The sequence below is a fragment of the Eucyclogobius newberryi genome, unplaced genomic scaffold (assembly GCF_026437365.1).
Source record: "Eucyclogobius newberryi isolate DKJ021-1_F unplaced genomic scaffold, fEucNew1.0.hap1 SCAF_21, whole genome shotgun sequence".
NCBI lineage: Eukaryota > Metazoa > Chordata > Actinopteri > Gobiiformes > Gobiidae > Eucyclogobius > Eucyclogobius newberryi.
The window spans coordinates 23,947,534-23,974,315 of NW_027315846.1; the positions used below are offsets into that span (position 1 = coordinate 23,947,534).

General features: G+C 41.0%; 1 protein-coding gene across 2 annotated transcripts in view; it reads left to right on the plus strand.

Annotated features, from left to right (window-relative positions):
• Positions 1-1,588: 1,588 nt before the first annotated feature.
• The window catches only part of uggt1 (UDP-glucose glycoprotein glucosyltransferase 1), a 53,666-nt gene continuing 28,472 nt past the window's right edge, over positions 1,589-26,782 (plus strand). The window contains exons 1-26 of one of the 2 annotated variants that reach the window (XM_072457237.1): positions 1,589-1,642; positions 2,735-2,873; positions 4,157-4,236; positions 4,509-4,639; positions 6,077-6,189; positions 6,255-6,429; positions 8,699-8,795; positions 9,103-9,181; positions 10,172-10,272; positions 13,428-13,527; positions 13,620-13,680; positions 16,659-16,750; positions 17,638-17,788; positions 18,220-18,339; positions 18,436-18,521; positions 20,180-20,315; positions 20,396-20,527; positions 20,917-21,081; positions 22,581-22,701; positions 22,795-22,893; positions 23,037-23,060; positions 24,090-24,184; positions 24,261-24,467; positions 24,538-24,669; positions 24,865-24,995; positions 25,078-25,173. In XM_072457237.1, coding sequence (XP_072313338.1) covers positions 1,603-1,642; positions 2,735-2,873; positions 4,157-4,236; positions 4,509-4,639; positions 6,077-6,189; positions 6,255-6,429; positions 8,699-8,795; positions 9,103-9,181; positions 10,172-10,272; positions 13,428-13,527; positions 13,620-13,680; positions 16,659-16,750; positions 17,638-17,788; positions 18,220-18,339; positions 18,436-18,521; positions 20,180-20,315; positions 20,396-20,527; positions 20,917-21,081; positions 22,581-22,701; positions 22,795-22,893; positions 23,037-23,060; positions 24,090-24,184; positions 24,261-24,467; positions 24,538-24,669; positions 24,865-24,995; positions 25,078-25,173 — 2,903 coding nt within the window. In that variant the 5' untranslated portion in view covers positions 1,589-1,602. The remainder of the gene's footprint in view (positions 1,643-2,734; positions 2,874-4,156; positions 4,237-4,508; positions 4,640-6,076; positions 6,190-6,254; positions 6,430-8,698; positions 8,796-9,102; positions 9,182-10,171; positions 10,273-13,427; positions 13,528-13,619; positions 13,681-16,658; positions 16,751-17,637; positions 17,789-18,219; positions 18,340-18,435; positions 18,522-20,179; positions 20,316-20,395; positions 20,528-20,916; positions 21,082-22,580; positions 22,702-22,794; positions 22,894-23,036; positions 23,061-24,089; positions 24,185-24,260; positions 24,468-24,537; positions 24,670-24,864; positions 24,996-25,077; positions 25,174-26,782) is intronic. The other variant, XM_072457239.1, reaches the window with a different exon arrangement.

Sequence of the window (26,782 nt, forward strand, 5' to 3'; positions counted from 1 at the left end):
GGATCAAATCAAACGCACATAACAGATTACACTACATAACTTAAAGGACACATATTATACAGTATTGACTTTTTCTGGAGTTATTTAGCTTCATTCACGCTAGTCTGAAGAAGAAGGAACTGATGTTGTGACTGAATCCTTCGCGGCGGTGAAGATTGTTGTGGCGCTGCTGATGATGAGTCGCTCCCTGGAGGCGGTGGAGGTGACTGTGGAGCAGCTGGAGCTGAATCCTTCGCTGGAGGTGGCAAAGCGGCTGCTGGTGAATCCTTTGGTGGAGGCTGTGGTTGTGGTGCTGATGTTGAAACATGGTGGAGGCTGATGGAGCAGGACTTCTTCTCTCATACCTATCTTCTCAAGCTCTCTGCTCAGAGCGTGGAGCAGGTTCTCTGTCAGCACCTCTGCATGTGTAAACGATGGCCTTATTCATGGGCTTTAGCCAAGGAGGGAAAGCAACTAATTACAAATACTCACGTTACTGTAATTGAGTACGTTTTTGGACTAATTGTACTTTTTTGGGTCAATTTTTAAACATTTGATTGTACTTGGAATTTCAACACCAAAGAACACACAAAAGGACACTGCATTGACAGCTCTGATTGGCCAGTGCTCAGAGAATATGTGAATTGGGGTTTTAACAATTAATATATAACATTTGATTAAAAAAGCAAGTTGGACTGGGTATGGCGCCGAGAGGAAATGCAGCATGACATGGCATCATTGAAGTATGGGCAGAGTGCCACAGGGTAACCACTTTGAAAAAATCAAAGCCGATATATATATATATATATATATATATATATATATATATATATATATAGCTGGAGAAGGCTTGGAAAGTGAAGGTATCGGTGGTGCCCGTAGTGATCGGAGGATCCTAAGGGCCCTCAAACACTCAAAAACTCATTACTAAGTTTATTATGAGGGCCCCCCACGGTCCCTAATATCCCTCCTCCCGCATCACTGAGGCCCTTCTCCTGCTCTTTTGCACAACAGATAGATACTGTTGATGCTTTCCATGCGCCATGGTGATGACTCCACAGTTCGCCGCACCAGAACGTATCACATGTCTTGTTTCGTTTTATTCTCTTTTTTTTCACTGTATATGGAGCATTCTGCTCCTTGTGGTTTGCAGAATATGGTATATGGAGTCCAAACCACTCCCACTGTGCAAACCACTCTGAGGGAACCCTTGTCTGTGGTGGCGACTGGAACTTACATGTTCAGATGCTTGGATGTCTCAAGCTCACAAAGTACTTGTAAATCTATAGGGGAACCGTTCATTCAGAAATTTGCAATGCATGTCATAAAAAAAATATTCAGGCAACTTAATAGGCAACACACATGAAATCTGATTGGTTTCAGGATCAAAACATAATTATTATGATCATAATACAGTAATATATATACACTTGCACTGCATGGGCACAATGTATAGGCCAAAAGGAAATCGGTCCAATGTCTAGTAAATATAAACATAATTAATTCCCGCTAAATCATGTTTTTATTAATCATGACATAATTTTGTACAGGCGACAGTTGCGGGCGCCTAAAGTGGCTGCGAAGCGTCCTCACTGAGGACACGCCCCCTGCACTTCGCGGATCATGAAAGCAGGAAGCACTTTACGCACCGGAGCCGGCTTCGGTGAGGATTATCAGATATTTTCTCCGTTCTGACGCTACAAATGGGTGTTTTCCAATGTGTCTGATCGTGTCACATACATCCGCTTCATGCAGCAGAGAATCAAGCTTGCACATATTATAAATCTGATATTTTCCCCACTGGACAATAGAAACCTGCTAGCTTTGTTAGCGTAGCTGCAGTTAAAACATCAACAAAAGTGCATTGAAATAGTCTTTAACTGGCCCGTGTGCAATGGCGAGACATTTTATTGGAATGAGGCAATAACGCGACATATACACAGCCCGAAAGCTTGTTAGAATATCAAGATATTGCTCAAATTGTTGTCCAAAGCGCTTGACAGGTAAGAAGACTGTCAGAGAATGTCCAAACTCCGCGCTGATTGGACAGAGGAGACACGCTGAAACTTTCTATTGGACGCTTTAGTTCCAGCTTTGGCGTCAAATTCTTAATCTTCACTTTAACTAAACAAAAATCTAATTTCATCCACAAATTTTGCTTTAAAATTGAACATTGTGTGTCCTGTGTTTCCAGGCTAGAAATGTCAGTTTGTTTGCTGAAAAAATAAAATGTCTTTCCTGTATTTGAGCTACCCAGAAAGTAAATTTTGTGGTAACACACGCAACTTGTCTGTAGATAAAATTAAAAAACTATTAAGTAGTCAACATTTATGTACGTATTTCTCCAGTAAATCAGTGTCTGTTGTAATCTATGAAATAAACAAATATTGTAAAATAAAATTGTCAAAGTATTTAAATCAGGTTTTGATTCACTCACATGTATCTGAGTGATATTCATCGGTCTAAACTGCGTTGATTCTTCATATTTGGTAATATTTCTAAGGTTAACACCAGTTTTTCCATTGAAATCACATTCCACTTATGTTTGCTTCCAGTCCAGGATGTTTGTTTTGTTTTCTTAACAAGCTTTAAAGGGTCCACTCCTTTGGATTATAACTACGACATAATATGGCAGTGTAAACCAATGTATCTTTGTAGTATTTATTGTGTTTTTATATTGAAACACCTGTTTATTTACCTTTTTATTTTGTCAGTATTCTGCAATGTTTGATTGGTTCGTGTCCCTGTCTTCCAGCCTTTACGTTGAGGATGTGGCTCGCTCTCGTCCTGCTGCTGTCCCTGCTCTGCTCTGCGTCTGGGAGTGAGGACTCTAACGGGGTCACAACCACGCTCACCACCAAATGGACTGAGACGCTGCTGCTGCTCGAAGCCAGGTATCTGTCTATTATACTGTAACTAACGTGCCTTCAGTTGCAAGAGTAATGATGCTGTTATACAGGCCAAACCAGAAGGCCAAATTTGTGCTTCGTTTAAAGGCGTAATGGACGATTTTTTCGGCCCAAATCTGAGTCTCATTTCCTCGTGGCGTGGACGGCCAATTAGTTCTGCCATGTATCAATCATAGAACGCACCTACCGCTCACCTGCAGCCTCGTCGGCTCGTCCCCAGGAGAGCAGCACGTTTCTGCGTGTCTAAGCGCATGGATTTATCATAATATAGTTCCCTCAGTGCACGGGACAAAATTAAGACGGAGAAAGACAGTTCGAGCTGACTCAGAAGAGACGGAAATCTACGGGAGACAAGAGATGTTCTCAAATCGCCGAAAAATCGTCCATTACGCCTTTAATTATAAGCAGGTGCAATATTCTATTAAAAATCAGTTTTGTATGAAAAAATCCTTTTACACATTAATAACTAATTCATAACTTGTGCTTGTGAATTTTGGACGAATAATTATATATCTTTGTTTTAATATCCTAGCATAAGCCGCGGGTTAGCTCCTTATTCCCCATATGGGACAATAAAAGGATTATCTTAATTCTTATGATACCTTCGTGTGGCGTCAGATAAATTCTAAATACAACTTTCTGAGCAGAAGTTGCACATGAAAACACTGCTAATGATAGCTATTTGCTCAAGTCAGAGAAAATGGAATTCTGGAAGCGACATGAACGATCCAAGTTGTGGCATCGGGGGCGTATGATTTGTGGAAGTCAAAACATATTTCACAACAAATAAGATAGCTTGCAAGGTATTTTGTATCACGTTAACTTTACGCTTGGGAGAACTGTTGCCAACTTCTGAAAATTTGAGTCAAAAACCAAAAATACAAAGTAAGAAAGCGGATAAATGCAGGTCGGGTGAACGAGCAATCTCCCAATCCGAACTGACACGCCCGACATGCACTGAGAAAAGACGCTTGACTTCACACACTGCTTTTTGTAGGCACAGATTTGCAGGCACATTTCAGTTCAGTCTGCCCCAAGGCGTAATGAATTATGCATCAATCTCTTCATCACTTCGACTGCAAGACTGATGCATATTAAATGTGTTCTTATAATTTAAGTTCAATCAAAAAGGGCTGCTCTAACGGTCATTGTACGCTTGTTAAAATTGTAATAAATGATTATAAATGATGCCCTTACAGCAGAAAACAATACATACATTTTCAAGTGTGTTTATCTACACTGCTCACCTCTCTCTACCCTGCCCTCAGTGAGTTCATGGCAGAGGAGAGCCAGGAGAAGTTCTGGGACTTTGTGGAGGCTAATGAGAACATCGAGGGCGAGCATGACGGTAGGGCTGAGCTAAACTAGAATAACATTTTTCATTCTGCTGAATTGATGATGTTTGTACCCCGTGCATCCTCCTGGCAGCGCCTGCAGCGTCAGGGTTTCGTGTAAGCACTAACGAGACCGGACCAGAGCTGCCTTGTGTTTCGCTTTATTCATGTTTGTTTTTTTTAGCGTAAAAAACAACTGCTGTAGGATCTTTTCTGCTTTACAAGTGGTAACGGAAATGACAATAAATGCTGAACATATTCCCCACGTCTATGTTTTTTTGCTTAGACACGGACCTTGCCTACTACGAGCTGATAGTGAAGAAAGCGGGTGCACTGCTGAGCTCGGTCCAAATCAACATGCTGAAGTTTGCCTTGTCCCTGAGAGTCTACTCTGCTACTGTTCATTCATTTCAACAGGTAATCAAAGGTTACACACCATTGTTTCTTTTGTATTTTATTCCAAATTCAGTCCCATTTAGTAGTACTGTGTTACTGCTACACATGTATAGCAGGGTGTGACCCCTTTTTCAGTCTCTATTTTGTTCCAGAATGTTTCTCTAGCCTCAATAATTCCAGAGAAACATGAGGTTAAGATATAAGATAAGATAAGAAAAGATATTCCTTTATTGTCCACACATGGGGAAATTTCATTGATACAACGCAGGTAGATACAGAGGAAAAGAATAGATAACAGATTATAGGAAGTTTAAAAAACACTCTTAATAGAAGAACTCTTATAAACAAAAGCTCCTATAGACAAAACCTCCCATTTCCCAACAAGGGATGGAGGGTTCTTAGAAATGTATGGCATTTTACTTTTTATTGAACTTTTATTTACATTATTTACTTTTAAGGCGCTTGAGAGCTGAGCTGCGCTAACCTGTGGTAAATAATCCAGCAACAAACTTCACGTTGCTTTCCCAAAACCATCAGAAATTGTACATACAGTATTAGGAATGTATGAGGTTTCTGCATAAAACTGAGGAAAGCAGAGAAGTCAAAACATGAGGCAGAAGAGCGTGTAAGCCCCGCCCCCTGCAATGAGCACATGGAAAATACCAACTATATGATAAACAGAATGAATCAGATTAAGACCAGACGTGCACATTTTATCCAAATAGTAATGTTTGTGTGATAATGGAACATAGTCTTAATGGTTGGCTTACACTAGATTAAAGAAATCAAACTTAAATTTTAGTATTGTGACAACACTAACCCTATGTCTCCATGAATGGTATAGTTTTTCCTGGAAATCTTACAAAATATAGCATTAAAATTATCTCTCTCCATGCATACAAGTAGGTGACCCCATCAGGCCAAGTCACAGGCCAAATCTGTGGAAAGGCAAGCACATTTTAGAGCAATAAAAACAACCATAATCAAACAAACGCTATATAGACAAGCATAATACAATACTGAGAAATGATTGGCAAAGCAATAACTTCACCATGGAGTAGTGATGTCACAATATCAAATGTTAGTGATATGATTATTGTGAGAAAAAACATCACGATTTAACGATTATTCACGATCATTGAGACTCTGACCGGGGAAATCTTTAATTGTCCTGTGAATGTTACTGTTCCGACTTCATGATATGGCACTTCCTGAAAGACAAAATAAAGTTAAAAAAAGTTCTTTACATTTAGGTCTGTATATTTTATATTTAAAAAAGAACTTCCCACAATTATTATTTTTTTGGTTCTTACAATTATATTATGACCTGAATAATCATGATTATCGATTGGCTTAATAATCTTGACATCCCTACCATGGAGACAAGTGGTTTGTTTGTCCATATAAAGCCTATTACACCCTATAAAGTTGATCTAGTTTCATGATTATGTTTTGCAGATCGCTTCCAATGAGCCGCCTCCTCCTGGCTGCTCAGCGTTTTTCAGCATCCATGGAGTGAAGACATGTGATACTGAAAGTTTAGGAGATCTGCTGAAAGCCGCATCTGAGAGGTACCAACGGGCACGACTACAAGCGTGAGGAGTTTTGATTTGAGCTAACGTGGTGTTTCGTTCAGACCCAAGCCGTACCTGTTCAAAGGCGATCACAAATACCCCGGCTCCAGCCCGGATGCCCCTGTGGTCATCCTGTACGCCCAGTTTGGGAGAGCAGAGTTCAGAGAGCTCCATCAAACGCTGGTGTCCATGGTGCATAAAGGCGAGGCGGCATATGTGCTCCGACATTATGTGGCAGTAAGTGAAGGACGCTTAAAATACAACTGAAAAATAATGGGAATGTACGTTTTTACTGCTATTTTGAACTCAAATTCAAGAACAGGTGTTAATTTATTACTTAAAATTCAGGCATGAAATAAAGCACTCAACTCAATAAACTTCTACTTACTCCACTACTACAACAGCAGCTACTACTACTTTCACTACAGCTACTACTACTTTCACTACAGCTACTACTACTTTCTCTACAGCTACTACTACTTTAACTACAGCTACTACTACTTTCACTACAGCTATTACTACTTTCACTACAGCTACTACTACTTTAACTACAGCTACTACTACTTTAACTACAGCTACTACTACTTTCACTACAGCTATTACTACTTTCACTACAGCTACTACTACTTTAACTACAGCTACTACTACTTTAACTACAGCTACTACTACTTTCACTACAGCTATTACTACTTTCACTACAGCTACTACTACTTTAACTACAGCTACTACTATTTTCACTACAGCTACTACTACTTTCACTACAGCTACTACTACTTTAACTACAGCTACTACTACTTTAACTACAGCTACTACTACTTTCACTACAGCTATTACTACTTTCTCTACAGCTATTACTACTTTAACTACAGCTACTACTATTTTCACTACAGCTACTACTACTTTCACTACGGCTACTACTACTACTACTACATAAACCTAGCTCAAGATAAAAGGACACACTTTCTATGGCAGGACTACTTGGGGCAGAACGGGGTATAAATACCCTATAACCATGTGATGTTTTGATCTCTCCGATCCCCGACGACCACCACAACTACTATAACTACCTAAGTCTAATGTTCATTTACTTACAATACTTAACATGTTTTAAATAGTATTATTCAAATAAATATACGGACACTTTTATCTCTAAGGTTTGTACTACCTGCCAAGATAAACAAAATACATTTCATAGATTTTCTCTAAATTTCAATTCAATCTAAAATATAGCGCTGCCATGTTCATCAGAAGAGAAGACTGCACACAATAGCCAGCAACTATTCTTAAATAGCAAACTCATTTTCTCTCGATCTGTTAAGTTTAGCCCTCGTTTACACGAGTAAACGTGTTGGGCTTCGTTCCTGCTTCTCTCAAATTCAAATGCCGTGTTTAGCTCGTAATTATGTAAAGATATTCCCACCATCTGTTAGACGGCGGTCCTGGGCAGTGGTCAGGTTGTTACGCACTCTGGGTTTTTATTGTAGTTTGGAGTTGAAAAGGTAACTCCAGACACTGCCTGTGTGATGTGCTTCCACTGCAGCCGCTTTGTGCGCGCAAAGGTTGTCACTGAATCTAATTTGCATCAAAAATGAAGTAAAGTAAATGTACAAGAAGTACTGTTATGTCAAAACTATTTCAGGATATGTTGAACAAGGATTTGTATTTTACATTTATTCTTATTTGTTGGGGTGGGGACAGTGAATGTTAATGAACATTCATACTACACGTGCTGTAAACAAATTTAACTCCATGCCTCCTCCTTTCTGCTGTTGTGATATAAATCTAAATATAATAATTAGTCGACTAATACAAATTTTGATTGTCGAAGATGCCATCTCCTGATAAAGCGACTAAAGCGCTAAAGACTTACAGATATAAGAAGTCAAATCAAATCAATTTATTTTTGTAAGGCCCAAAATCACAACAACAGTTGCCTCTGAGGGCCACAGGGAGAAATGAATCAACAATGTCTGTGGTGGCGATGGAGTCAGACAATGTCTGTGGTGGCGAGGGACGATGTCCCAGGGTCCTCTGTCCTTAGACTCTCCTTCTCGGCCAGGAAAAACTACAAAAAAAAACCTCTTTGGGAAAAAAGCGTAGAAACCTGGAGGAGTTCCAGTGAAGGAGAGATCCGACTCTCACAGACGGACAGACGGACACGAGGAGACTGGAGCTGGACCCACTCTTCAGGCAGATGAGGGACCGTCGGGGGCGAGCTGGACCCACTCCTCAGGCAGATGAGGGACCGTCCACACAGGGCAGGGACCACTTCACCAGGGGAGGGGCATCTGGGTCCACAGGTCCTCAGGAGTGAGAGAAAGAAAAAGGAGGCGGTGAACAGTTAGAAGTACTACTAGTACCTCTGTGGTGACTGCACTGTAGCCTTTCTCCACTGTTACTCACAAGGTTTTACTCCTGATGTTCGTAACTACTTCAGAAACATTTCCACTTGAATCATTCTCTTAACTGCCTTCCTCTTTTTAACAAAACCCCTCTGCTTCCCCAGAAAGCCAGCGCCAAGAAAGTGCACCTGTCAGGATACGGCGTGGAGCTGGCCATCAAGAGCCAGGAGTACAAGGCAAAGGACGACACACAAGTCCAGGGTAAGCAGCGGGCACGGTGGCGGCTGGGGCACGGTGGCGGCGGGCACGGTGGCGGCTGGGGCACGGTGGCGGCTGGGGCACGGTGGCGGTGGGCACGGTGGCGGCTGGGGCACGGTGGCGGCTGGGGCACGGTGGCGGCTGGGGCACGGTGGCGGCTGGGGCACGGTGGCGGCTGGGGCACGGTGGCGGCTGGGGCACGGTGGCGGCTGGGGCACGGTGGCGGCTGGGGCACGGTGGCGGCTGGGGCACGGTCGCGGCTGCACTGTGCTCCTGCCGTGAATAACCAGCTCATGGACTCTGCTTTCAGGAGTGGAGGTGAACGCCACAGTGATCGGGGAGAACGATCCCGTGGATGAGGTCCAAGGATTCCTCTTTGGAAAACTCAAGTGAGTGATGCCGTGTCGGAGCCTGATGAAACATGAGGAGGAGGTTTCTGCCTGGAATTGCACCACTTGGCAGGCTTTAGTCGTGTCCTCCCACCTTATCTCCCCCTCCAAATATTAAAATATTGGAAATGAATCTTTGCTGTAAACATGAGCAAAGATACCAAGAGTTGTCTTTTGCTGTCTGTCTTGCCTGCAATTTTTAATTTTACACAAAAGAAAAACGTGATATGTTGTTTCCTAGTTATTTATGCAAAAGTACTATTATTTATTATACTTATATTTTAGTAGTCAACTATTTCTTTCAGTTTTTTGATTAGTCAAACGGTTTTTAAAATACATATATAACAAGTTTTTATTTATAACAAGACTGAAAGCTAGTGGTTATTCCTTTTTAGCAATGGATTGGATGGACTATGGCTTTGTTCACATGCACACCTATAATCGTTCACAGCTGTGCAGGTTTTGACTTGGAAATGTATGCAAAACGGGCAAACTGAAATATAACACTCCACTCATGGCAGTTAAAATCCACTAGTTAACTCATACGTGTCAACATATGTTATTTATTTATGTTCATCATATTCCTTTTGTGCATGTAAACACACAAATCTGAACTACTGAGTTATCCATCTATTCTAATTATCTGCTCCACTGTAACAATCCACTGCTTGTTACGGTGAAATGTGACTAAGAAAAGGCTTTGAACAGGAAGTCAATGGACCTGTTTCTGTTACAGAGCTGTTTTAGATCAATATTGCAGTTAACAATGAACAAAATACAAAATGAAAATCTACTTATGTTATAGTTCAATACTACCGAATAAAAGTGTAATATGTCTCCTTTAAACTTCGAAACGTTTATGGAAACATTGGTAAATTTGCGTCTCTAACCTCGACGAGCTTCGAAGTCGTCAGAACTGTTGCGCTCCGTTGAAGCTTGTTTAATACAGATCCATGATAATGTGCATTCATTAGTTTTCTTTTGTTCCAGGACTCTTTACCCCGAACTAAAAGAGCAACTGAAGGAGCTGAGGAAGCATCTGATCGAAAGCACTAATGAAATGGCTCCGCTCAAAGTCTGGCAAATGCAAGGTGAGTCTGCTCCCAAACGCTGCACAATAAACCGGGACAATGCCAAATAATTACACTCGAGATTAAAACCTGCTGCTTGAATTTGTAGGTAATCAATGGTAACCTCCTGACACATGTAGTCATCATGATGTTACATTATTGTCTGTTTTAAGAAAATATAATTAGCACCTCAACTCAATAACGGGCAACAACCTATGAACGTAATTGTAAATCATCGTTATTGCAGCGAATAACATTCAGAGATGACATGGTTTTACAGTAAATCTCCAAACCATATTTTGAAGCGTCAGTCGACACCAGAGACTGCAACATAAGTCTGTGTGTCTTCTATTCATATTAAATGTTGTTTGGATGAAGTAGGTTTTAAATTTAGTAAAAGTTGATCATCAGGACAATGCCTTTCATAGAGCAGTAATAAGCTGTGGCTGGCGCGCTGGCATTAGGCTATTTACTGTCAAACGTTCAACTCTTTCTTGTTAAATTGATGGTTGATGTCGCATAGGATGGTCTAAAGACAGGGTGATTTCCTTTCTGCTGATAAAATCAACAATTTTGTGCAGCACTGTGATTTTGGGCTTTTAAATAAATGAATGTATTCAGCAATTAAAGTGTACATTCCTCCAGTTCAATAATAAACTTTTCACATTCCTTGAAGTCCTGGATACGTCATGTTTGTAGATCACTTATTTTGAAATTGAATTTGTAAGTTTATTTTGACAGTGGAGACTATCCATTGACACTGATACATTAAAATTAATGAATGGTCAATTTTAGATCATTTTTCATACACAAAGTGCACCGGACTACAAAATTGCTTCAAGGTCAGAAAGCACCACCAGAATTAGTCCATATATAAGACGCACTGGATTATAAAGCGCACTGTCGTATTTTGAGAAAAACAAAGGCTTTTAAGTGCTCCTTATAGTGCGGAAAATACGGTAATGTCAAAAGCTGAACCCCCACCCCTCTCTCCTGATGGTTCTGGCTCCATAAACTGCAAATGGAAGTCCTGGACCATCTGCAGTCTGTCCATCCACAGGAGTAAGATTTCTCCTTCTCTGTGTTTCTCCCTGAGGATGTTTTTTCCTAGCAGAGATGTAGTGTCTAAGGACAGGGGACGCTGGGATATTTATCCATTCGCTAATTTCCTGTGAACATTATTTATTCTACTTCTCTACTCACTGTCACCCTTCGAGGCAACTGCTGTTGTGGTTTCGGGCGTTACAAAAATAAATTGAACTGAACACGTATGCTGTGCTGCTTTGGTGTAGATCCCAGGTACTGATACTAAAGCTTGGATTGAAGCTTGATAAATGTTTGCCGCAGCGTCACGAGTTTGAATCCTGCACTGACAATTTGACATGAACAGGACAAAGTTAGTAATTTCTCGATTTAGTTTTAAAATTGTCTTGATCCATATCATTCAAGTAAAAGAGATAATAATAATTGTGGTGGTATGGCGTCTCAAATCGAGTTTGAAAGTGCGGTGACACTCGACTGCTGTGTAGTGATTTGAGCCCGGGTGACTTGACTGGGATGAGGAGGCTGCCTGACTGCCTGCTTTATCTGGGGCCCGTGGGGCTCATTAGCTGGCTGTGTTTACAGATAGAGGGGCGTCTCCAGAGGGCAGTGATCACACTATAACAGCAGACTGACAGGCTCAGCAGGCACCAAGCACCGAAGCTGTTTAACCACCAACAGCTCTATGCATACAACTGTACAGAGATAAGCTCGCAGGTCCGATCAAGGCTGCCAATCCGTTTGAAGGCACATTTGAGTCAAGTGTTTCCTCTTTATCTTTTATCTTATTTCTCATCCCATTAAGTAAACGTTGTCACTTTAAACTTGACACTTGGATATTTGGCAGGATTTAAGCTACTGTTGGATGGATGAAGAATTTAAGATAAGATAAGATAAGATATTCCTTTATTGTCCCACATGGGGAAATTTCATTGGTGCAACGCACCAATGAAATTTAAATATCTTTTAATGAGGGTTCGGGATAATATTGACTAGAACAATCACAATATTATCTAAATACTGATATATTGCCCACCTCTTGCTGCAAAAATAGTAGGGTGGAACATTTTCAGAAAAATATCTAATTCGGTCACATTGTGTTCACAACATCAAGAGTCAATTAACAGTGCTTATTTTAAACGCATTCTAAACACAAGCTTTACCAAAGAATTGCTGCTAACTAGATATAGTTAAAAAATCTGATACATTTCCTCTAAACTACACCGTAACACGGTTTATACATAATGAGACCGCAGGGGGACAGTAGAAGCTTCTCAGGATCAGATTTAGCTCAAGGCCTTTTGTGTCTCAAGTAAAACGCAGCGTTAAAAATAGAAGAGCCATCTCACTGCAAAAGCACCAGCCAAAAGTGGAAAAAATACATAAAGAATACTAATATTACGTAATGTTTTCAGCCTTTTCATTTAGATAGCACTACTGTACTACCGTACAGTTTATTTTTTTTTATCTTTACAAAGAAAAAATAAACTGTCCATATACGGGCCGCACTTGTCAATAAGCCACAGGTGCCCACATTGTGACATGAGATATTTACACATAAATAAATGCAGTAGTGTACTATATGTACGCCGGTTGTCTTTTGAACCGTGGGTCTTGCGACACACCCATGGCGTAGCGGACTTAATTAGATTAATTTCTCAGTTAATGAGTTGGATTGTAATAAAACACAGCATTTTGAAGCTTAACACAGGAGTTGTCTTTTGACTCGTGGGTCAGGTCTAGCCAAGAAAGTCTCATTTTCAGTCTCATTTTCAATCTCATTTTCAATGCTGCAGGTGTCTGCGTTTCGCTGCGTCTAGATTCACTTCCTCATTGGACTAATTTCTCTGTGAATTATAATTTAATATTTATTTTATTTTAATATGGGCATAACATTGGACGAACCAGATGCAATGGTTTAAGTGTTATAACAGAATATGCTAATATGAATATGAGTCTGATAATCAGTCTGTGTAATAAAACACACAGCGTTTTGAAGCTTAAAGAGAACTCTTCTACACAGTGCCAAGTGCTTGCACTTCCTGCTAGAGTTCCCCCCGGTGGCTGTTGGCCAGTAAAAATCTATAAATTAGACTTATTGATCCTTCTGTATTGTTCATTTCCCTCCATCCCAGACCTGAGTTTCCAGACGGCCGCTCGCATCCTGGCTGCTCCGGCTGTCGACGCCCTAAATGTGATGAAGGACCTAAGCCAGAACTTCCCCACCAAAGCCAGGTATTATACGGCCGGAATAAACACGCGCTTTCATAACAACTCTACGTGCACGCTATAGTTCCTCTTGTTCAAACTCTGACTGCTGTCCCCAGGTCCATCACGAAAACCGTGGTGAGCGCCGAGATGCGCAAAGAGATTGGGGAAAACCAGAAGGTATGACTTTGAAAACACATTTTATTTTTTTAGTAAATATGATTTATTTATTTGTTTATTCACTTACTTACTTACTTATTTGTTTCTGTTATGTCCAGTCCCGCTGTCCTAAACTTGCTCTTGTACCTATAATTGGTCCACAAAAAGCAAACATGACTTCATTTCAGTCGGGCGTTTCCAATGGCACGAATTGATTTAGAAGTCCATCTACTGGCAGCAGAGGGAATTACAAAGGGGAGTTAAACAAAGCCCCTGACATGCTAATGTAAGCACGCAGTTGTAACCAGAAACAGAATAGCTTTTATTCATCTCCAAGGGGAAATTATTTTTGTTATAGACATGCAGCCGACCAGCAAAATAAAATCAAAAGCAAGAATAAAATATCAGTATTGTAGTGAGAATAAAATACAATAAATCTTTCCTTAAATGAATAAACCCAAAGTAAATTTAGATTTAGTACTGTTATGTATTACTTGGATTTAAGATATTTATCTTATTTCACCTGTTTTGACAAGTTTGAATGTGGTTTGAATATCCACATGTTTGTTTAATGTATTTCTGGCTGTTTTAAAAAAAAAAAACCTCCATGACCTTTTTGGTGATTCATTTATGTCAGTCAGAAATGCATTTAATCAAGGCCAGTAATTTAGACGTAAATAAATCTGATCTTGTCAAAACTACAACAAGCAATATAGATATTCCGACTTCCTGTACTTCTACCTCGTGTAGATGTCCTGTCTCTGCAGTGTGTAGTAAAACAACACGTGCTTTGTGTTAATGTGGAGCTGCTAATGAGTGCGAGTAAAACGGCCCCTAATAAGGCGGCTACAACTTCAAAAACTACTGTCCACATTCCTTCATTTTTGACTGATTTGCTCTGTTCTTTATTACTGAGTCTAGCCTTAGTTCTTTGTACAACTTACTCCACCGCTCGTGTGAAACCGTGAAATGGTTCATTGTGTCTCATAATAAAGTTCAGTGACCCTGTTTAGAGGCCCCATTAGTTTAGCCTGTGTCTGTGGCTCCAGAGAATGACAATATTCCATGTTTACTGAGATATAAATCTAGTTAGTTAGTTAATTATAAATTATGAGATATAAGTAAAGGTACTCAAGAACACGTTTAAAGGACAATGACAATACAATAATGCCATATTAGCCTGGAAGTCGACTCCACCATCCGTTGTAATCCTTCTTCCATTTGTTTCAGTCAACATAGAGCTGCCGATCTCCACAGCAAATTCAATTCAATAAAATGTTTCGTAATGCCAAAAATCACAACAGCTGTTGCCTCAAAGGGCGACAGTAAAAAACAGATTAATGTTCATAGCAAATTGGCAAATAGCCTCCTTCTTAGCTAGGAAAAACTAGGAAACCCTTTAGGAGAATTTAGAAACCTCAAGGAGTTCCACAGTGAAGGAGGAATCCGGCTTCCATGGACGGACAGGCAAACGAGAGATGGACAGTGGAGCTGGAGCCAATCAGGAGAGAGAGTGGTTCATCTAGAGACAGTTCATCCAGGCAGATGAAGAGCCGTTCATCTAGAGTAGAGAGCGTTCTTCCTGGCAGTTGAGGAACATCTGGATCTACAGGTCAGCATCAGCTGTGTCTGAAACGGCACCAGTGGAAGAAGGACAAAAACATGTGAACAGACATAGAACTGAAATATGAAATATTGTTGATAGAATAAGTAGTCTTTAGCAGAGGATAATGCTCAAGCTGACATACTTCCCCAGCATAGTTGCTCCTGGGGCAGTGCAGCTGAAACTGTAGCTTTATATTTCTGTTCCTAACTGTCCTGACCATAAGTGATTTCAAAAGGAACATTTTAAGCCTGGTCTTAAATGAAGAGACTGTGTCGGCCTCTTTAACAGGAGCTGATTCCATAACACAGGAGCTTGGTAGTTTTATACAGACACAAAGCCATTTTCTGTCCGCCCACAGAATCTGTGCATGGTTGACTTTTTGTTCACATGAACGCTGAATATTTAACACACATAGACCCATTTTACATCATATTTTAGCTGCTAGACTTTTCCCTCGTTCTCCACGTTTATTGCATGGAATTCCAGCTCAGAAGTGCCATTACAACGGAAGTACTAATCCGTAACAAAAAGAGCCAAAAGTGGGTGGGACAAGGTGAATTGTGGCATGGATATTATTCACCACATTATATAACAGATTTTTAAATAAAATATCTACTTTGTTTTCGTAGATGGTTTGTCGTGTTATCTTTTCAAGCAAAAATAAAGTGTACCAGGAAAAATACTGGATTAATCGACTAGAGGCTTTCTGCCCTGGTAAGAGTATTGTTACACTGTCAGCTTTTAGTAGGAGTAAAAGTATGGCATCTAAAGCATTCTCTATTATCTGTAACTATACCATCAACTTTAAACAGTCCACAAAACCGCGGCAGCTCTGCCTAAAACAAACTGACTGAGTAGGTAATTGTTTTTCCACTGGCCTTGCCCCCCTGTCACCTCGGCCCCTTCTCCAGCTGTTTCCCATTTCCTCTGCTCCGGCGTCGGGGGGGGCTCAAGGGGGGTAAGTACGTAGCAAACATCCTAATTACCAAATCAGCGACTCATTGGCAAGCACGGCCAGTCCCGCTGTGCAAAAATGATTATTGATTGTTGCAGTTTGGACACGTTTTCACTCCCCCTCTTTTCTTCTCCCCCTCCTCCGCATGCAACTTTGATAATTGCTGCGTCTGGAATATGATTAATCTGATGTCTTTGTCTCGCCGTAAAGAGAGCTGACTTCCCTACAATGACTTTTGAGTGTTTTTCCTCCTCTCAACAGACAACCACATCCTTTTGCTTAATAATTCCATTTATTTCCATGGCGTGTGTTTGCAGACGTTTTAAATAAGAGTGTCAACCCTTCTCCCGGGCTGTGGTTTTAAATCTACATGTGTAATGTAATTTAGGATGAAAGCTGCATATGTAAACACGTTTTTCGCTATTGTTTCCCCTGCAGTTTTTCAAAGGGACGCTCGGATTGCAGCCCGGAGACTCGGCGCTGTTTATTAACGGGCTGCTTATAGATTTGGATGCACAGGATATCTTCAGGTTTGTAGATCGATTCGGCAGAATTTGCCAATATAAAAACATGTATAATTCTTCAGTAGAATAATAATACTGGTTGTAATTTTCCGTGTTAATGACAAAGGTAGAGGTATTCCATTTTTAACTTTCCTTTTCAACCTTTTTGTCACTTGACCGATGTAAAACTATGATACATATTTACAGCACAGTAGGTATTCTCTCCAAACCAAGTCATAAAATACATAATTCCTCAATAGTCTTAGACGAGACTGAAAACTTTCATTGATTAAAACAATTTAACAGGTAAAGAAATGACTTTTAGAGTGCATTTGAACTATTTGATGTGCTGCTGCGTACACTTCTAACCACTAGAGTGTCTTCATTTCATTGAAACTCTTAAGATATGATTTTGTTCTTGCACTTTCACTATTTCCTCATTAAACTGCATATGACAAGGTTCGAATGTTAATTTCACTAACATATACTTAACACTGTTATATTTAAAGCCCCAGTATGAATCTTAATAGCAACAAGGAATAAAAGCTTATTTGTTATTGCACTGAAATAGACTAATACAAATAAAGACTTTTTTATTTTGTTAAATTATTGTTTAAACTGTCTTCATTGCACGTGTGACAGGTTAAGGGCGCAACACACGCAACTCATCCCTGCATTTTGGATGGAATTTTCTGCATTGATGACATTCCGTTTTAGAACATTCTTTAGAACACTTTTATCCTCTCCACTGATGAAAAACTATGATAAATATTTCCCACAAGTCTCATCAAGCCAGGCTGTAATTAGAAAAACACGACTTTAACTCCACACACAAAACAACAATGCCACAGTACATTGGACAGTATGTTTAGTGACTGGATGTGATGGATGTTGTGTGTCCGTGTTGCGTGCAGCGTGTTTGACGTGCTGCGTAGTGAGGCCCGGGTGATGGAGGGGCTGCGCTCTCTGCTCATCGAGACGCCGTACATCCATGACATCCTCAAACTCAACGTGCAGCCCGCGGAGTCCGACTACGCCGTGGACATACGCAGTCCCGCCATCAGTGTGAGGCATCATTCACTTCATTATTGTTGTCGCAATAACCACTATAAATTACCCACTATGAAGTACTTTTTTCTTTTAAAGTCTGGAATTAAATCAATATTGAACAATGATAAGTTGTTCTCATTATTTAGCTTTGATCATTACTATAATTCCGTTTTAATCAGGGATGTGACAATATGCAAATCTCTCTGTGTGATATTTATTGTGATATTTTGAAGTGGGAAACAGAATTGTGTGAAATTTAGGTGTAAACTCATTTTACTTGCGTGTTCGTATTGGTATACATTATCTTTCAGGTTGTACTATGTGAAATACCAAGCCTAAAAAGACCAAATATGTTTTAAAAAGCCGGAGAAACACACTAACACACAACCTGCAACCACACGGTACAATCGTCTTGACACGTTGTTTTTGTTGTTTCTCATCCTCAGTGGATCAATAACTTGGAGACAGACCACAGGTACAGCACATGGCCGTACAATGTGCAAGAGCTGCTGAGGCCCACTTTCCCTGGAGTCATCCGACAGATCCGCAAGAACTTCCACAATCTGGTGAGCGCCGCACACTCAATCCGCCCAAACCTGTGAGTGAGATCAGAGTCGTCATGAAGAAGAGATAAATATGTGTGCGTTTGTGTGTACGTGCAGGTGATCATCCTGGACCCAACTCAAGACAACTCTGCAGATCTTCTGAATGTAGCTGAGATGTTCTACTCAAATAACATTCCACTAAGGTTGGTGTAGAAAGTTTTTTGGTTCCTAAGCAAGCAATTTCACATCTGTCGAGTTAGGGCTTCAAAAATTATAATCACAATTGCAGTATCTGCATCATTATTCAATCAATCCAACTTTATGTATTCAGTTCTTTTTGTACCCAAAGTGCTTGACAGTGCATTAAAAACAATCCCACATGCCAACATCCCAGGGACATTTAAAGGGCCATCCATCATTCTTCTTCTGCTTATCCGGGGTCAGGTTGTGGGGGCACGGTCAAAGGCCTTCTCCAGATCCACAAAGCACATGTGGACTGGTTGGGCAAACTCCCATGAACCCTTGAGCACCGAATGGTGGAGTATAGAGCTGGTCCAGTGTTCCACGACCAGGACCAAAACCACTCTGCTCCTCCTGAATCCGAGGTTCGACTATCGGTCGGATTCTCCTCTCCAGTACCCTGGAATAGACCTTACCTGGGAGGCTGAGGACTGTGATAGTTGGAACACACCCTCTGGTCCCCCTTCTTGAACAGAGGGACCACCACCCCGGTCTGCCAGTCCAGAGGCACTGTCCCAGACCGCCACGCCATGTTACAGAGACGTGTCAGTCCTACAACATCCAGAGACTTAAGGTCCAACAACCTCAGTCCTCAGTAACTTGAGCTTGGGTGATGGACGAGCCAGCCTCCAAGTCCTCAGTCTCTGCTTCCTCTTCAGAAGACATGACAGTGGAATTAAGAAGGTCCTCAAAGTATTCCTTCCACCGTCCGACGACATCCCCAGTCGAGGTCAGCAGGTCTCCACCTGCACCATTAACAGTTTTGGTGAAGCACTGCTTCCCCCTCCTGAGGCGCCGGACGGCTTGCCAGAATTTCTTTGGGGCTGACGGATAGTCCTCCTCCATGGCCTCCCCGAACTCCTCCCAGCCCCAGGTTTTTGCCTCTCCAACACCACATGCTGTGGCCCGCCTGGCACGCCGTTACGTGTCAACGGCCTCAGAAGTCCTACAAGCCAAAGCAGCCTGATAGGCCTCCTTCTTCAGCCTGACGGCATCACTTCACCCTCTGGTTCACTGGGGTGAACTCCAACACGTGGCGGCTGAGCTGAGGGGCTATAAGCAAGCCTACACCAGCCCCAGCCTCTCCCTGCGGGCAACACCAGAGAAGTGGAGCGTCCAGCCCCTCTCGAGGAGATGGGTTCCAGAGCCTGAACTGTTTGTGGAGGTGAGGCTGACTATCTAGTCGGTACCACTCAACCTCCCGCACAAGCTCAGACTATTTCCCTCCCAGCGCGGTGACGTTCCATGTCCCCAGGCAGTTTCTGTGTCCGGAGATCTGGTCGCCGATGCCCCTGCCGTCAACTGCCGCCCAGATCTCTCTGCAGGTGGGTCCACTGGAGGACGGCCCTACATCGCTCGTTCGGGCTGTGCTCCCTGCCAGGCCTGGCTCCAGGATGTCATGCCAATGCCAATCCTGGTGACGTAAGGGGCTTCTGAACCGCTCTTGATGGGTTGGACCCCATCACCTAGAACCACTTTGCTTTGGGAGACCCTACCAGGGGCTTGAAGCCCCCAACAACATAGCTCCTGAGATCATTCAACACCTTAACTTGGGCCACACAATAAACATAACAGCTTTTGGATCTGCTTCTGTAACTCTTGTCTTGGTGTCCTATGAAAGGATCGGGCTGGTGTTCGTGGTGTCTGATGAGGACGATGTGGACGGGATGCAGGACGCAGGAGTGGCACTGGTTCGAGCCTATAACTACATGTGTGACGAGGTCAACAGCCAGAGCGCCTTTGAGGCCGTCATGTCGGTTAGTTCAGTCACACTAAAGTAAAATGATGACAAAGTTTTCCCACAGATTCAAAGATTTCTTCTGGTTGTTTTCCTTAGATGTTCAACCAGTTGCCCCCTGGTGGACAGCTGACTGTTACAGATGTGGTCAAAGTGCTGGAGAAGAAGTTTCCTTATGTGGAGATCAGCAGCGTGCTCGGATCTGACTCCAGTTATGATACAAACAGAAAGGTAATCACAAAGTATCTTATATTGTTGTGATGGACTTCTTGGCATTTTGCAATTAGATATAGGGAAGCCTACTTTTTCACGATACATAATACCTGCTGAGTACTGCATTAATGCTGTTCAGCTGAAAAAGGGAGATTACACTAGATTTTTAAAAATCTCTTTCAGATAAATTTTAATTATTGACGATACACTCAATATTCTTATTTTGCAAATCTCCATGATATGATACATTTTTACATATATCTCCTATCGCCACATGTATTGTGATGTATTGTATTGTCTGGTAATACTATAATAATATTATCTGGAATACTTGTCACTAAATGTTTTCTTAAATGGTTCAGCCAAAGCGAGAGGTCAAACTATCATACATTTCTTTGCTCTTGTAGGAAGCAAAGGCCTACTACTCTCAGACGGGCGTGGGACCCCTGCCTGTGGTCCTGTATAATGGCATACCCTATCAGAGAGACCACCTGGACCCAGACGAGATGGAGACCGTCACCATGCAGAAGATCCTGGAGACCACCACCTTCTACCAGAGAGCCGTCTACCTGGTGTGTTCCCGCTCCATTCTGCTCTTGTGTGTCATCTGAGAAACGCTGCGGAACGTACTTTTCCTTTTTAGAATCCTGCTCAGTTGTGCCGTTCAGGCTAGGTTCACGTTCTCAATTTTGATGATGTCATATTGTCAGATGAAGGGCCAAATCTGGGCTCGACAATGAATCAAATTTTAATAGATTTGAGATAAAATCGTTTAAGGATCACAATTATTGGCTTGACAAGTCTACGGACAATACAGTGGTTGGAAAAGCACATAGCTTAAAACAGAAGTAATTAATTTGAAACTTTTGCAGCAGTCCAAAGATATCTTAACTTTCTCACATATTCCAATCGTCCTAATTATTCACCACAATGATACAACTTTCCGAGGCCAAAGCAGAGTTTTGCCATCACTGTGTCACCTGGCCGAGTGGAAATGGTGCAAGTCAAAGCTTTAGATTCACAAAGATGTTTATGTAGAACAAGAACCCCTCCCCCCCCAGACCCTCCCAATAAAACAAAAGAGTTTCAGTGTGTCCTTTTAATTTGGCCAGCCTCAGGCACACCTGTGACATATTCATACTCATCAGCATCTGGACAGGTCACACCTGTGAGGTGGGACGCATTATTCATACTGATATTCACTGCTCAGTCAAACAGATTTTGGCAGACTTGTGAACAAAATTTGAACGATATGCGTCTTTATCTTTGACTTCTGTTTATGATAAATGGGAGCAAAAACAAAAGTGTTATGTATTTCTGTCCTGTGTACTTGTGCTTGTCATTCAAAACTAAAAATAAATTGAGATTACGGTAGTCAATTTGAGGAAATAAGCAATAACAATTGTTCACAAGTGAGGGAAGGATGGAGCGTGAGATTGACAGGCGGATCGGTGCAGCGGCTGCAGTGATGCAGTCGCTGCATCGGACCGTTGTGGTAAAGAGGGAGCTGAGCCGAAAGGCAAAGCTCTCGATTTACCAGTCAATCTACGTAGGTGAGGGTAGGAACTTTGGGTAATGACCGAAAGGACAAGAGTCCCCGGGGAAGACCCAGGACACGCTGGAGGGACTATGTCTCTCGGCTGGCCTGGGAACATGGAGGAAGTGTCTGGGGGGAGGGAAGTCTAGGACTCCCAGCTTGGACTGCTGCCACTGAGACCCGGCCCTGGATAAACAGGAGGGGATGGATGGAAACAATCACAATGTTAAAAACATATTTTTTTGCCTCTTCAACAGACTGTTTTAGACCCTTGTGTAATCTTTCATAATGAAGAAGCTTGTATCAGTTACTGTTTTATTTGAAATTGTGAATAACAATCACAGCTGCTAAAAACCTGTGAAATATGCAGCCCTTTCATTAAATGAGCTGTGAAGGTTTTTATGATCACAAGATTCAGTCAAAAGTAATTGGCAGAGATAAGCCAGGCTGTTTCAGTGTTGATAATGTATAGTCGGCTGCATACAAATACAGCAGATAAATCACTAATAATAACTTTGTGTTTTCTCTTCTCAGGGTGAACTGGCTACAGATCACGACATCAGCGACTACATCATGAACCAGCCCAATGTGGTCCCACGCATCAACCCCAGAGTGCTGTCCACCAGCAGGACGTACCTGGACCTGTCTGACACAAGTACGGAACATTTTACACTCTGCAGCAAAATAAAAGACAAGAATCACAGAGGGGAACGCTTATCCTAGTACGGCTCTGTCTTTTCTTCTGCAGATACCTATTTTATCGACGATTATGCTCGATTTAGCACTTTGGACGTGAAGGAGAAGAACACGGCCGTCGCGAACAGCATGAACTACATGACAAAGAAAGGTACATGATTAGGTTGTGTTGGAGTTGTATTATTAACGCTCTCTGTAATGTGAAGACTTTCCTCATGTCCTTACCTGCCCTCTCTCTATCTCTCTCTGTCTGTCTCATCTTTCGTTTGTGTGCTGTTCCTTTTCCCACTTCAGGGCTTGCCTCTACCAACAGACATGGTAATCCTGTTTATCTTTCCAACTTTTCCTTCTGTCCAAACCATTTGTTTTGTTTTGTTTTTCATCTCAAATTTCAAGAAGTTTAACTCGGGGCTTAGTGTCAGTTAAGTCCCAATTCTGGTGCGTGCAAGTGTGAACGCAGCGCTAGAGACACATTTCATTCAATGTCTAGATGTATTTAGAATGTGTTGTAAAGATTATAACTAGCATACACTGTTGGGTTGTACATGCATGATACTAAGAATAATATGCATGATGAAATACTGATATTTAAACATACAACAACGTGGAACAAGGTTAGCTAGTGGAAAATGAGAGTAAAAACACTGAGCCCTTGATGGGATGTCGTAATATTTATTAAGACTTTAGTTCTGGACAAATTCACACTGAGCTTCTCTGACAAACCCTCCATTATTTGTCATCTTCAATAAAATACACAATTCAGATCTCTTTACCATATCATTTTGAGACTTTAATCTGTTAATGCCAGACATGTGACCTGTGCCACCGGCAGCCATCTTGGCTCAGGTCGCTAACGTAAACAAATGCAAACTCCAAATCTGCATAAACTGCTGAATCAGAACAGTTCTAATCTTTACAGTCAGCTGTGGTTCTGACATTTATACAGCGACACATGACATCGTACAAAAGCACAGCTGCATTTGAAAACGCAAATGTGGCTTTGTTGTAGTAAATGCTAATAAATGATTAGCATACAGGTCAAACATAATGGAGTCGAAGAGTGTAAGTGTTTAAAACAATCCTTGTGTATAGTAACGGTGCCAGACGAAATATGAATGACGTTTTTAAGCGATTTTGGGCTTTTAGTGCTTTGATGAAGGTCTTGGCCAGTTAAAACTCATTGCTTCCTGTAGAAACATGTCCACGACATGCTGCACTTTAATTATGTTCTTGATATGACGTTAGTTGGCATGAACTGATTGTTTTTAACTCATGGGGTAAATAGCTGTCTTTTTAAACAATCTTTTTATCACATTTCTACTATTCTGTCCTCTTTTTTCCCCCCAGACGATGGCTTAATTCGCCCAGTGACCTTTTGGGTGGTGGCTGACTTTGACACTCCATCAGGACGCAAGCTGCTCTACGACGCCATCAGACACATGGTATCTAATATTCAACGAGAACCTTCACATCACGATTATACAGTCGTACGGTGAAACGCTGTATTATCCATTACAGAAATCCAGCAACAATGTCCGACTGGGAATGATCAACAACCCATCCACGGGTGTGTCCACCGAGACCAGCCGCGTGGCCCGTGCCGTCTGGGCCGCCATGGAAACCCAATCAGCTAACAACGCCAAGAACTTCATCACCAAACTGGCTAAAGAGGACACGGCTGCTGCTCTGGAGAACGGAGCGGACATTGGCGATTTCGCTGTTGGGGTAATGCTTTTTGACGGTAGTTTAAATGTGTTTTTAATGGTTTCTTACTGGTATAAATGTGTGTTTTTAGGGTATGGATATGTCGTTGTTCAAGAGCGCGTATGATGATTCTAAATTCGACTTCCTGCTGTCCCACGCTGCCTTCTGTAGAGACGTGCTCAAACTGAAAAAGGGACAGAGAGCAGTTATAAGCAACGGACGAGTAAGTTTGTTTTCCCCCAGCTCCTCTGCAAAGCAAAGCTAGCATATGTTAGCAACAGCTGTTTCCTGTTTATCGAGGCACACTATAAAGCAGGTTGGATTTAGTGTGCATTTATTAAGTAAACTTGAGTTACGTGTGCGTGATGTCAGCTGCTCATGTTTAAGTATCCTAATACACAACATCCTGCGGCTCCAGATCATTGGTCCCCTGGAGCATGAGGAGGTCTTTAACCAGGACGACTTCCTCCTTCTTGAGAGCATCATCCTGAAGACGTCTGGGGAGAGGATCAAGAGCAAAGTGCAGCAGATCGGAATCGAGGAAGACAGGTTCAACTTTAGTACACTTTTTAAGACTCTCTAAGTTCTTGTGTTGAAGTGGTTTTGAACGATGTTTGTTTTTGTTGATCAGGGCCAGTGACTTGGTGATGAAGGTGGACGCTCTCCTCTCGTCTCAGCCTAAAGGAGAAGCCAGGGTGGAGTATGGCTTTGCTGATGACCGATACAGGTAGAGCTTTTTCTACCTTTAATGTGACCTATAAACTGTATGATTCAGTGGGAAAAAAAAGAAAAAGAAAATCCATTGGGGAGTGGGGAGTAAAACTAAAAAAACTAAAATGATGAGGTTGCATAGGTGTGCACGCCCTCTTATAACTGGGGGTGTGGTTGTGTTCATAATCAACCAAACACATTCAAACTCATGTTCAACAGGGTCAGTACACGCCGCCATCATTTAAACTGCCTCTGATGAACCCCCAATAAAGTTCTGCTGTTCTAGTAGGATTTTCTCAGTGGCATCTTACGGCCAAAGCCTTTTCTTACAAAGAAAAACATCCGAGCCAGGCTAAATTTGACATTTTGGACACATTTGAAGTCTCCCAAAAGCATGTGAGAAAATCTGTTGTGTCTGATGGCCATAAGTCCAAAAGATATGTTTGGTGCAAAAACAACACTGGACATGACCAAACGTTCTCTGTGGTAAATAGTCAAGGTGGAGGAGATTATGAACTAGGGTTGTGTTCAAAATATCGATACGGCGATATATATCGTCATGGACTCCGTCACAGTATCGATATTTTTTTCCTTTAAAAATAATATATAATATATATATATATATATATATATATATATATATATATATATATATATTTATATATATATAATATTTTATATATATATATATATATATATATATATAAAATATATTATATATTATATATATATAATATATATATTATATATATATATATATATATATATATATATATAAAATATATTATATATTATATATTATATATATATATATATATATATATATATATATATAAAATATATATTATATATATATATAATATATATATAAAAAATATATATATATATATATATATATATATATATATATATATATATTTATATATATATATATATATAATATATATATATATATATATATAATATATATATATATATATATAATATATATACATATATATACATATATTATATATATTATGTCGGCGTAATCCCTCATTCGTCCAGGCGTGTTCCATAGTTGAAAAAGCTTCAGTTGTAGTCATCTGGACTCAGTTAGAAAAAATAGACGTTTCGACTCTCATCCAAGAGTCATTGTCAATAAAAGAATTTAGATCGAGAACTCCGATATTAATACTGTTCTGTGGTAAGACCCGCCCATTGGGCGGAGCCTTCCTGAAGTAGAAAGAGTTATTTGTTTCAACAGAAACTCCCCCCTTGTATCTACCGAGCTAGCCTATTCAGAATTTTAATGGGCTATTAGAATCCTCTTTGTCTTTGTGAGACACTGGCTCAACCACCCTGAGTACCTGATTAGCATCTAAATGTCCTTGTCCTGGTCCTCTACCTTTCCAGGGGTTCAGTATACCATTATAGATACCAGGAAGATTGAATCTTAGCCCTCCATTTCTGTTTAAAGAAGGTCTTTCTTTTTTAACAAAAATAGCTTCCTTAACTTCTTTCAAACCATCTTTTCTCCCTGCTTAAAACCTTCACCTCACCGTCTTCAAACGAGTGATTAGAGGCTTCAAGATGGAGATGCACGGCACTCTGTGGTCCTGAACTTGTATTTCTTCTGTGCTGAT